The following is a 12,150-nucleotide window of genomic DNA, read 5'->3' on the forward strand; positions in this document are numbered from 1 at the left end:
AGCAATAGCAACATACTAAACGATCGGGTGCTAAGCTAACGGAATGGGTCAAGTCAATCACGTCATTCTCCGAATGAGGTGATCTCGTTAATCAAATGTCAACTTATGTCTATGGCTAGGAAACATAACCATCTTTGATTAACGAGCTAGTCAAGTAGAGGCATACTAGTGACACTCTGTTTGTCTATATATTCACACATGTATTATGTTTCCGGTTAATACAATTCTAGCATGAATAATAAACATTTATCATGATATAAGGAAATATATAATACTTTATTATTGCCTCTAGGGCATATTTCCTTCAGTCTCCCACTTGCACTAGAGTCAATAATCTAGTTCACATCGCCATGTGATTTAACATCAATAATTCACATCACCATGTGATTAACACACATAGTTCACATCTCTATGTGACCAACACTCAAAGGGTTTACTAGAGTCAATAATCTAGTTCACATCGCTATGTGATTAACACCCAAAGAGTACTATGTGATCATGTTTTGATTGTGAGATAATTTTAGTCAACGGGTCTGTCACATTCAGATCCGTAAGTATTTTGCAAATTTCTATGTCTACAATGCTCTGCACGGAGCTACTCTAGCTAATTGCTCCCACTTTTAATATGTATCTAGACCGAGACTTAGAGTCATCTAGATTTAGTGTCAAAACTTGCATCGACGTAACCCTTTACGACGAACCTTTTGTCACTTCCATAATCGAGAAACATATCCTTATTCCACTAAGGATAATTTTGACCGCTGTCCAGTGATCTACTCCTAGATCACTATTGTACTCCCTTGCCAAAATCAGTGCAGGGTATACAATAGATCTGGTACACAGCATGGCATACTTTATAGAACCTATGGCCAAGGCATAGGGAATGACTTTCATTCTCTTTCTATCTTCTGCCGTGGTCGGGCTTTGAGTCTTACTCAATTTCACACCTTGTAACACAGGCAAGAACTCTTTCTTTGACTGTTCTATTTTGAACTACTTCAAAATCTTGTTAAGGTATGTACCCATTGAAAAACTTATCAAGCGTCTTCATCTATCTCTATAGATCTTGATGCTCAATATGTAAGTAGCTTCACCGAGGTCTTTCTTTGAAAAACTCCTTTCAAACACTCCTTTATGCTTTGCAGAATAATTCTACATTATTTCCGATCAACAATATGACATTCACATATACTTATCAGAAATGTTGTAGTGCTCCCAGTCACTTTCTTGTAAATACATGCTTCACCGCAAGTCTGTATAACACTATATCCTTTGATCAACTTATCAAAGTGTATATTCCAACTCCGAGATGCTTGCACCAGTCCATAGATGGATCGCTGGAGCTTGCATATTTTGTTAGCACCTTTAGGATTGACAAAACCTTCTGGTTGCATCATATACAACTCTTCTTTAATAAATCCATTAAGGAATGCAGTTTTGTTTATCCATTTGCCATATTTCATAAAATGCGGCAATTGCTAACATGATTCAGACAGACTTAAGCATAGATACGAGTGAGAAACTCTCATCGTAGTCAACATCTTGAACTTGTCGAAAACCTTTTTGCGACAATTCTAGCTTTGTAGATAGTGATACTACTATCAGCGTCCGTCTTCCTCTTGACAATCCATTTATTCTCAATTGCTTGCCGATCATCGGGCAAGTCAACCAAAGTCCACACTTTGTTCTCATACATGGATCTCATCTCAGATTTCATGGCCTCAAGCCATTTTGCGGAATCTGGGCTCACCATCGCTTCTTCATAGTTCGTAGGTTCGTCATGGTCTAGTAACATAACCTCCAGAACAGGATTACCGTACCACTCTGGTGCAGATCTTACTCTGGTTTACCTACGAGGTTTGGTAGTAACTTGATCTGAAGTAACATGATCATCATCATTAACTTCCTCACTAATTGGTGTAGGAGTCACAGGAACAGATTTCTGTGATGAACTACTTTCCAATAAGGGAGCAGGTACAGTTACCTCATCAAGTTCTACTTTCCTCCCACTCACTTCTTTCGAGAGAAACTCCTTCTCTAGAAAGGATCCATACTAAGCAACGAATGTCTTGCCTTCGGATCTGTGATAGAAGGTGTACCCAACTGTCCTCTTTGGGTATCCTATGAAGACACATTTCTCCGATTTGGGTTTGAACTTATCAGGATGAAACTTTTTCACATAAGCATCGCAACCCCAAACTTTAAGAAACGACAACTTTGGTTTCTTGCCAAACCACAGTTCATAAGGCGTCGTCTCAACGGATTTTGATGGTGCCCTATTTAACGTGAATGTAGCTGTCTCTAATGCATAACCCAAAACGATAGTTGTAAATTGGTAAGAGACATCATAGATTGTACTATATCCAATAAAGTACGGTTATGACGTTCGGACACACCATTATGCTGTGGTGTTCCAGGTGGCGTGAGTTGCGAAACTATTCCACATTGTTTCAAATGTAGACCAAACTCGTAACTCAAATATTCTCCTCCACGATTAGATCGTAGGAATTTTATTTTCTTGTTACGATGATTTTCAACTTCACTCTGAAATTCTTTGAACTTTTCAGATGTTTCAGACTTATGTTTCATTAAGTAGATATACCCATATCTACTCAAATCATCTGTGAAGGTCAGAAATTAATGATACCCACTACGAGCCTCAACACTCATCGGATCGCATACATCAGTATGTATGATTTCCAACAAATCTGTTGCTCTCTCCATAGTTCCGGAGAACGGCGTTTTAGTCATCTTGCCCATGAGGCATGGTTCGCAAGCATCAAGTGATTCATAATCAATTGATTCCAAAATCCCATCAGTATGGAGTTTCTTCACGTGCTTTACACCAATATGACCTAAACGGCAGTGCCACAAATAAGTTGCACTATCATTATTAACTTTGCATCTTTTGGCTTCAATATTATGAATATGTGCATCACTACGATCGAGATCCAACAAACCAATTTCGTTGGTGTGTATGACCATAGAAGGTTTTTTATTCATGTAAACAGAACAACAATTGTTCTCTAACTTAAATGAATAACCGTATTGCAATAAACATGATCAAATCATATTCATGCTCAACGCAAACACCAAATAACACTTATTTAGTTTCAACACTAATCCCGAAAGTACAGGGAGTGTGCGATGATGATCATACCAATCTTGGAACCACTTCCAACACACATCGGCACCTCGCCTTTTACTAGTCTCTGTTTATACCGCAACTCCTGTTTCGAGTTACTACTCTTTAGCAACTGAACCAGTATCAATTACCGAGGGGTTGCTATAAACACTAGTAAAGTACACATCAATAATCTGTATATCAAATATACCTTTGTTCACTTTTACTAGTCTCTGTTTATTCTGCAACTCCCGTTTCGAGTTACTACTCTTAGCAACTGAACCAGTATCAATTACCGAGGGGTTGCTATAAACACTAGTAAAGTACACATCAATAATCTGTATATCAAATATACCTTTGTTCACTTTGCCATCCTTCTTATCCACCAAATAGTTGGGGTAGTTCCGCTTCCAGTGACCAGACCCTTTGCAGTAGAAGCACTTAGTCTCAGGCTTAGGTACAGACTTGGGCTTCTTCACTTGAGTAGCAACTTGCTTGCCGTTCTTTTTGAAGTTCCCCTTCTTCCCTTTGCCCTTTTCTTGAAACTAGTGGTCTCGTCAACCATCAACACTTGAAGTGGTCTCGTCAATCATCAACACTTGATGTTTTTCTTGATTTCTACCTTCGTCGATTTCAGCATCACGAAGAGTTCGGGAATTACTTTCGTCATCCCTTGCATACTTAGTTCATCACGAAGTTCTACTAACTTGGTGATGGTGACTAGAGAATTTTGTCAATCACTATTTTATCTGGAAGATAAACTCCCACTTGATTCAAGCGATTGTAGTACCCAGACAATCTGAGCACATGCTCACTAGTTGAGCGATTCTCCTCCATCTTTTAGCTATAGAACTTGTTAGAGACTTCATATCTCTCAACTCGGGTATTTGCTTGAAATATTAACTTCAACTCCTGGAACATCTCATATGGTCCATGACGTTCAAAACGTCTTTGAAGTCCCGATTCTAAGCCGTTAAGCATGGTGCACTAAACTATTAAGTAGTCATCATATTGAGCTAGCCAAACGTTCATAACGTCTGCATCTGCTCCTGCAATAGGTCTGTCACCTAGCGGTGCATTAAGAACATAATTTTTCTGTGCAGCAATGAGGATAATCCTCAGATCACGGATCCAATCCGCATCTTTGCTACTAACATCTTTCAACATAATTTTCTCTAGGAACATATCAAAAATAAAACAGGGAAGCAACAACGCGAGCTATTGATCTACAACATAATTTGCAAAATACTATCAGGACTAAGTTCATGATAAATTTAAGTTCAATTAATCATATTACTTAAGAACTCCCACTTAGATATACATCCCTCTAATCCTCTAAGTGATCACGTGATCCATATCAACTAAACCATGTCCGATCATCACGTGAGATGGAGTAGTTTCAATGGTGAACATCACTATGTTGATCATATCTACTATATGATTCACGCTCGACCTTTCGGTCTCCGTGTTCCGAGGCCATATCTGTTATATGCTAGGCTCGTCAAGTTTAACCTGAGTATTCCGCGTGTGCAACTGTTTTGCACCCGTTGTATTTGAACGTAGAGCCTATCACACTCGATCATCATGTTGTGTCTCAGCACGAAGAACTTTCGCAACGGTGCATACTCAGGGAGAACACTTATACTTTGATAATTTAGTGAAGGATCATCTTATAATGCTACCGTCAAACAAAGCAAGATAAGATGCATAAAGGATTAACATCACATGCAATCAATATAAGTGATATGATATGGCCATCATCATCTTGTGCTTGTGATCTCCATCTCCGAAGCACCGTGCTTGTGATCTCCATCTCCGAAGCACCGTCATGATCATCATCGTCACCGGCGCGACACCTTGATCTCCATCGTAGCATCGTTGTCGTCTCGCCAACTTATTGCTTTTACGACTATCGCTACCGCTTAGTGATAAAGTAAAACTATTACATGGCGATTGCATCTCATACAATAAAGCGACAACCATATGGCTCCTGCCAGTTGCCGATAACTCGGTTACAAAACATGATCATCTCATACAACACATCATGTCTTGACCATATCACATCACAACATGCCCTGCAAAAACAAGTTAGACGTCCTCTACTTTGTTGTTGCATATTTTATGTGGCTGCTACGGGCTTAGCAAGAACCGTTCTTACCTACGCATCAAAACCACAATGATAATTTGTCAAGTTGGTGCTGTTTTAACCTTCGCAAGGATCGGGCGTAGCCACACTCGGTTCAACTAAAGTGAGAGAGACAGACACCCGCCGGTCACCTTTAAGCAACGAGTGCTCGCAACGGTGAAACCAGTCTCGCGTAAGCGTACGCGTAATGTCGGTCCGGGCCGCTTCATCTCACAATACCGCTGAACCAAAGTATGACATGCTGGTAAGCAGTATGACTTATATCGCCCACAACTCACTTGTGTTCTACTCGTGCATAGCATCAACGCATAAAACCAGGCTCGGATGCCACTGTTGGGGAACGTAGTAATTTCAACAGTTTTCCTACGCACACGCAAGATCATGGTGATGCATAGCAACGAGAGGGGAGAGTGTTGTCCACGTACCCTCGTAGACCGATAGCGGAAGCGGTATCACAACGCGGTTGATGTAGTCGTACGTCTTCACGATCCGACCGATCAAGTACCGAACGTACGGCACCTCCGAGTTCTACACACGTTCAGCTCGATGACGTCCCTCGAACTCCGATCCAGCCGAGTGTTGAGGGAGAGTTTCGTCAGCACGACGGCGTGGTGACGATGATGATGTTCCACCGACGCAGGGCTTCGCCTAAGCTCCGCAACGGTATTATCGAGGTGTAATATGGTGGAGGGGGGCACCGCACACGGCTAAGAGATCTCAAGGATCAATTGTTGTGTCTCTGGGGTGCCCCCCTGCCCCCGTATATAAAGGAGCAAGGGGGAGGCAGCCGGCCAAGGGGAGAGGCGCGCCATAGGGGGGGAGTCCTACTCCCACCGGGAGTAGGACTCCTCCTTTCCTTGTGGGAGTAGGAGAAGGGAAGGGGGAAGGAGAAAGAAGGAAGGGTGCGCCCCCCTTCCCTAGTCCAATTCGGACCAGACCATGGGGAGGGGTGCGGCCACCTTTTGAGGCCTTTCTCTCCTTTCCCGTATGGCCCATTAAGGCCCAATACGAATTCCCGTAACTCTCCGGTACTCCGAAAAATACCCATATCACTCGGAACCTTTCCGAAGTCCGAATATAGTCGTCCAATATATCGATCTTTACGTCTCGACCATTTCGAGACTCCTCGTCATATCCCCGATCTCATCCGGGACTCCGAACTCCTTCGGTACATCAAAACTCAATAAAACTGTCATCGTAACGTTAAGCGTGCGGACCCTACGGGTTCGAGAACTGTGTAGACATGACCGAGACATCTCTCCGGTCAATAACCAATAGCGGGACCTGGATGCCCATATTGGCTCCCACATATTCTACGAAGATCTTTATCGGTCAGACCGCATACAACATACGTTGTTCCCTTTGTCACCGGTATGTTACTTGCCCGAGATTTGATCGTCGGTATCTCGATACCTAGTTCAATCTCGTTACCGGCAAGTCTCTTTACTCGTTCCGTAACACATCATCCCGCAACTAACTCATTAGTCACAATGCTTGCAAGGCTTATAGTGATGTGCATTACCGAGTGGGCCCAGAGATACCTCTCCGACAATTGGAGTGACAAATCCTAATATCGAAATACGCCAACCCAACAAGTACCTTTGGAGACACCTGTAGAGCACCTTTATAATCACCCATTTACGTTGTGACGTTTGGTAGCACATAAAGTGTTCCTCCGGTAAACGGGAGTTGCATAATCTCATAGTCATAGGAACATGTATAAGTCATGAAGAAAGCAATAGCAACATACTAAACGATCGGGTGCTAAGCTAACGGAATGGGTCAAGTCAATCACGTCATTCTCCGAATGAGGTGATCTCGTTAATCAAATGACAACTTATGTCTATGGCTAGGAAACATAACCATCTTTGATTAACGAGCTAGTCAAGTAGAGGCATACTAGTGACACTCTGTTTGTCTATATATTCACACATGTATTGTGTTTCCGGTTAATACAATTCTAGCATGAATAATAAACATTTATCATGATATAAGGAAATATATAATACTTTATTATTGCCTCTAGGGCATATTTCCTTCATTGATCGTCGGTATCTCAATACCTAGTTCAATCTCGTTACCGGCAAGTCTCTTTACTCATTCTGTAATGCATCATCCCGTAACTAACTCATTAGTCACATTGCTTGCAAGGCTTATAGTGATGTGCATTACTGAAAGGGCCCAGAGATACCTCTCCGACAATCGGAGTGAAAAATCCTAATATCGACCTATGCCAACTCAACAAGTACCATCGGAGACACCTGTAGAGCACCTTTATAATCACCCAGTTACGTTGTGACGTTTGGTAGCACATTAAGTGTTCCTCTGGTATTCGGGAGTTGCATAATCTCATAGTCATAGGAACATGTATAAGTCATGAAGAAAGCAATAGCAACATACTAAACGATAAAGTGCTAAGCTAACGAAATGGGTCAAGTCAATCACATCATTCTCTAATGATGTGATCCCGTTAATCAAATGACAACTCATGTCTATGGCTAGGAAACTTAACCATCTTTGATTCAACGAGCTAGTCAAGTAGAGGCATACTAGTGACACTCTGTTTGTCTATGTATTTGCACATGTACTAAGTTTCCGGTTAATACAATTCTAGCATGAATAATAAACATTCATCATGATATAAGGAAATATAAATAACAACTTTATTATTGCCTCTAGGGCATATTTCCTTCACAGGAGAGGAAGAAGAGCATTCGTACGGGTTCATACTCACAAGAAGAGGACAATTTGATTTGCCAATGTTGGATGGAGATTAGTCAAGATCCGAGGACCAGTGCGCAACAAAAGGGACTTGTTTTTGGACAAGAGTTCACAAAACATTCCATGAAAGAAAGTTGTTTGCGCCCTACCAATTTACGAGCGACCGTGGCATCACCTCGATTCAAAAGAGGTGGTTGTTCATCCAACAAGAATGCAACAAGTATTGTGCCGCACTTGAGAGTGTTGAAGCACGGCCCGTGAGTGGTCTCGGCATTATGGACATGGTATGCTCTCCTCATCCAAGTTCTTTCGTTGCTACAGCCACGAGACTTCGGCCTTTATATGTTTGCATGTTCAATTGTTGTTGGTCGTGTAGGCATTTCAATCTTTGGAAGCATTCAAGGCCCGGCACAATGACAAGTCATTCACTCTTACGCATTGTTGGACGATCATCAACAATTGCCCTAAGTTGAAAGATCAATACCGTGAACTTCAAAGGAAGAGAGGCAAAAAGACGGCCGCGTTGGCCGGAGGTGGAGATGGTGAGGCGTTGAAGAGGCCGAGGGGCAAGACCAACACCAAGGTGGACGACATACGTGACGCGTCATCCATGGCCTTGCATGAGACTTTGCACGGCATGATGTCTCAAAAGGATGTGAGGAACGAGAAAAAACGACAAAGTAAGGATGAGCAAATGAAGCAATACCTAGAGCTTCAAAGGAAGAAGCTTGAGATGGAGGAGGCGGGCAACAAGAGGAAGATCGACATGGAGGAGGCGTCCCGGCAAAGGCAGCTCGACATCGAGGCCGCCAATGTCACGGCCAGGCAGAGGCAGCTCGACATTGAGGCCACCAATGCCGCAACCAAAGCAAAGGAGGTGGCCCTAGCGATCATGAGCATGGACTTGACAGAGATGAGTGAGAAGACGAGGTGCTGGTTCGAGGCCAGGTAGAAGGAGATGTTCGACGCCGACGGCCTGAACTAGGTTGTCTCTTCGGCCGTGGCCGTTTTTTTAGGCTGGCATGGGTGCCGGCCGCTGGCTGTGTGCTGGCGAGAAACCTATTCATTTTGAGGGCCGGCTGCGTTGCCGGCGACAAAACTATTCGTTTTGTAGGCTGGCTGTGTTGCCGGCGAGGACGTGTAGGGGCCGCTGGCTGTGTTGCTGGCGTGAACTAGGGCTGCTGGCCTGAACTAGGGCATGGTTTCGAAAATTTGCGTTTGAAAAAGGATGCGGACAGGATGCGGCCGGGATGCGTCCGCGCATTTGGCGCACGGCCACCGCATCCGAGTAATGGCCCGAACACGACCCCATTGCCCTATTCAAACGGACAGAATTCGGGCAAAACGGACGTCCGTTTGAGGTCGCGCGTTGGAGTTGGCCTAAGGGTGGTCTTCAGGTACCGGCCGCCGGTCACCCATGTCTCCTCATTGTTGTGGCGGAACAGCTTCTCCTTGAGCATCCTGCAACCCGGCGGCCGGCCGGCGGTGGCGCCGCGGGAGGCGACAGGGCAGCAGCAGACGTATCCTTCCTTCCTCCTTGTGATGGATCCCGACCCACGCGTCCAGCTGGTAGGCGTCGAAGTATGCCTGGCCTTTGAATGGCAGCACCCAGTCCCCGAGCTCCTTCCACGAGCCGCTGCTGGTGTCCAAGCAATGGGTAGCGGAGGCGGTGGACATGAAGATGGTGCGTCCGTCCGGGTGCAGCGCGTAGGCGACGACATCCAGCCCACTGCACGGAGGCGGCGACGGCACGGTGTTCCATATCCAATCCCTCTCTTGATCGCTCAATCTATCGTCGATGGGAGCCCACGACGACAGGGCCTGCAAGCTGAGCACCTGATTTGTCAAGGCGTATAGCTTTCCACCGGCAGCCATGGCGGCCCCCAAGGCAGGGACCCCAGACGGAAGGGGCGGGGCCGCGGCCACGGCAGCGGTCCACGTGTTGTAGACGATGGTTGGGGGAGCGTAGTCGCGGTCGCCGGAGTGGTAATAACGTGGGTCGGGGGCGGCGAAGATGCCGGCGGCCAGAGCGGCGAAGTCCATGGGGCCGCACGCCGGCGAATTCATCCGGATGGCAGCGGGCCCGGGAAGCTCACGCTCTCCTCCTCTTCCTGAGTCGTCCGAGATGTCGTCGGCGTCAAGCTTGTAGATGCTGTAGCCGCCCGTCGAGTCATCCAGCGCCAAATAAAGGTGCTGCTTCCGCCGTGGCCTGCTACGCGCGGCGCAATCGCAGTCGCAGTCCCACTCCCGCCGCCGCCGTTTAGACGACGTGGAGGAGGACCCCTCCCCGGACCTGCCGCCCATCGCTGATCCTGATCAGCCTAATCGGAATTCGGAAGATTGGATTCTGAAGTGACGCTGGTCTGGTGGCGGGAGATTGATTTATCAGTAGAGGGGAACATCCAGTCCAAGTCGTAATCGACGACGAAGAAGAGCATCTCATCCGAAGTTCCGATCCGAACCCAACATCTACAGACTGCGCTAGCTAATTGCCTACTAATTCAGGCTGCCATATATAGCTAGGTCGAGTAATGTGAATGTCTGACGCTATTTCAGAATCGGTTGACGTGGAGAGGTTAATTAAGCCCATACTTTTCATTTCTTTGTGTCCTTGTAAATGCAACAAATCAACAAATCATGGTGATACCTAATCGAATTCAACAAATGGAACAAATCAATCAAGGGACGGTTGAGCATTGGCCATCTCTCTTTTTTTATTTACAGCAAAAGCCTCAGCTTCTTGGCGGGGAGAGGGCTCTGCACCTCCTCCTCCTCGGCCCACCTCTTCAACCCGGCGTTCTCCGGCATCGGCAGCAGGTTCAGGTCGAAGTTCCTCAGCACGGCGGACGACGACGCCGACACGGAGACGGACACGGACATGGACACGGAGGTGCCGTCCCAGTAGTGGCACCGCTTGTGCCCTCCGAGCGCCTGCCCGGTCGCGAAGCCCCGCCCGCAGACGGTGCACTGGTGCGGCCCGCCGCTGCTCCCGCCCGAGGACGCCGCCGCGCTCGCCTCCGACCCAGCACCCGCGGACGCCTGCGCAACGACGCACCGCTCTCCGGTGGGCGGCGGCTTGCGGTGGCTGGACTTGTGCCCGCCGAGCGCCTGGTACGACGCGAACGCCTTCCCGCAGACCGCGCAGCTGAACCGCAGCTCCTGCGCCGGCGCGGGGGCCGGGCGCCACGCTCTCGCTTGCCCCTCCATCATCTGCGCCTGCTGCCCGCTTTTGGCGAGCGCGGCGAGGCAGATGGCGAGGTAGTCGTCCTTGTTGAGCGCCGGCGCGGCGGCGGGGACCAGGGAGAGGGAGAGGGAGAGCTCGGGCTGGTCGAAGAGGGCCTGCATGGCGGTGGCAACCATGGCTGCTGATCGATCGAGCGCTGGAAGCTGGGTCGATTGTTGACTGCTGATCACGTAGGCAGGTAGCAGAAGGAAGGATTCGTTGGTTTGGTTTGGAACTTTGGACTTGGTGAGGATGAGGATGGCGCCAGCCGGGCGGGTATATATAGGGCTCGGAAGTGGGGGTGGGAAAAGCGGCGTGATGATGAGGACATGAGAAGAAGTGAAGAAGTCGCAGGCAGTGGCGAGATGGTGAGTCAAACATGGCGAGCGGTCAACGTCGCGCACGCACTGGCCTGGCCGTTGCTACGGCGTTGGTTCGCGCGACGGCCAACTTGCCACATAAAATAGTGTATCCACTACGTAGAGTATATCTTTGCGGCAGCTGGTACGTGAGTGGTTGGCGCGGCACCTGAGCTGAGCACACGTGCGGGATTTGCCAAGCAGGCGGCGTGTGTACGCACACTGGACTAGAGCTACGGTACTTCCCGACGCCATGGCACGCAGGCCAGCATGCATGCGGCAACCGGTAAACCAACGCCCCGATTACTATTCAGCAATGAGGAGCTTGAAGATCTCCTGTCTTCACACATGAAGATTCGGTTTGGATTTTTGGGCTCACTCCATTGGAGCATACATCTTTTACATCTTGTATATAGTATAACTGATGGGTAAAGACAGCTTAATACTGTATTTTGCTAAATGGGGTAATCCATATGAAAATGTTGAATGAGTTAATTAATGTAAAAAATAATAAAATTAATTATGGGTAAAAACTGGAATTCGCTTAAAATTGAACAATTTAACTTTAGCCGTCTAA

General features: G+C 46.7%; 1 protein-coding gene and 1 pseudogene across 1 annotated transcript; both read right to left on the reverse strand.

Annotated features, from left to right (window-relative positions):
• Window positions 1–9,307: 9,307 nt before the first annotated feature.
• Window positions 9,308–10,295, reverse strand: LOC109752756 (uncharacterized; annotated as a pseudogene).
• A 274-nt stretch (window positions 10,296–10,569) lies between these two features.
• On the reverse strand, window positions 10,570–11,451 carry LOC109752757 (zinc finger protein 36). Its single transcript, XM_020311650.3, has one exon. The coding sequence runs from the start codon at window positions 11,349–11,351 to the stop codon at window positions 10,710–10,712; it is 642 nt and encodes a 213-aa protein (XP_020167239.1). The 5' UTR covers window positions 11,352–11,451; the 3' UTR covers window positions 10,570–10,709.
• Between the last annotated feature and the right edge of the window lie 699 nt (window positions 11,452–12,150).

This window comes from Aegilops tauschii, chromosome 7, assembly GCF_002575655.3.
Source record: "Aegilops tauschii subsp. strangulata cultivar AL8/78 chromosome 7, Aet v6.0, whole genome shotgun sequence".
Lineage (NCBI taxonomy): Eukaryota > Viridiplantae > Streptophyta > Magnoliopsida > Poales > Poaceae > Aegilops > Aegilops tauschii.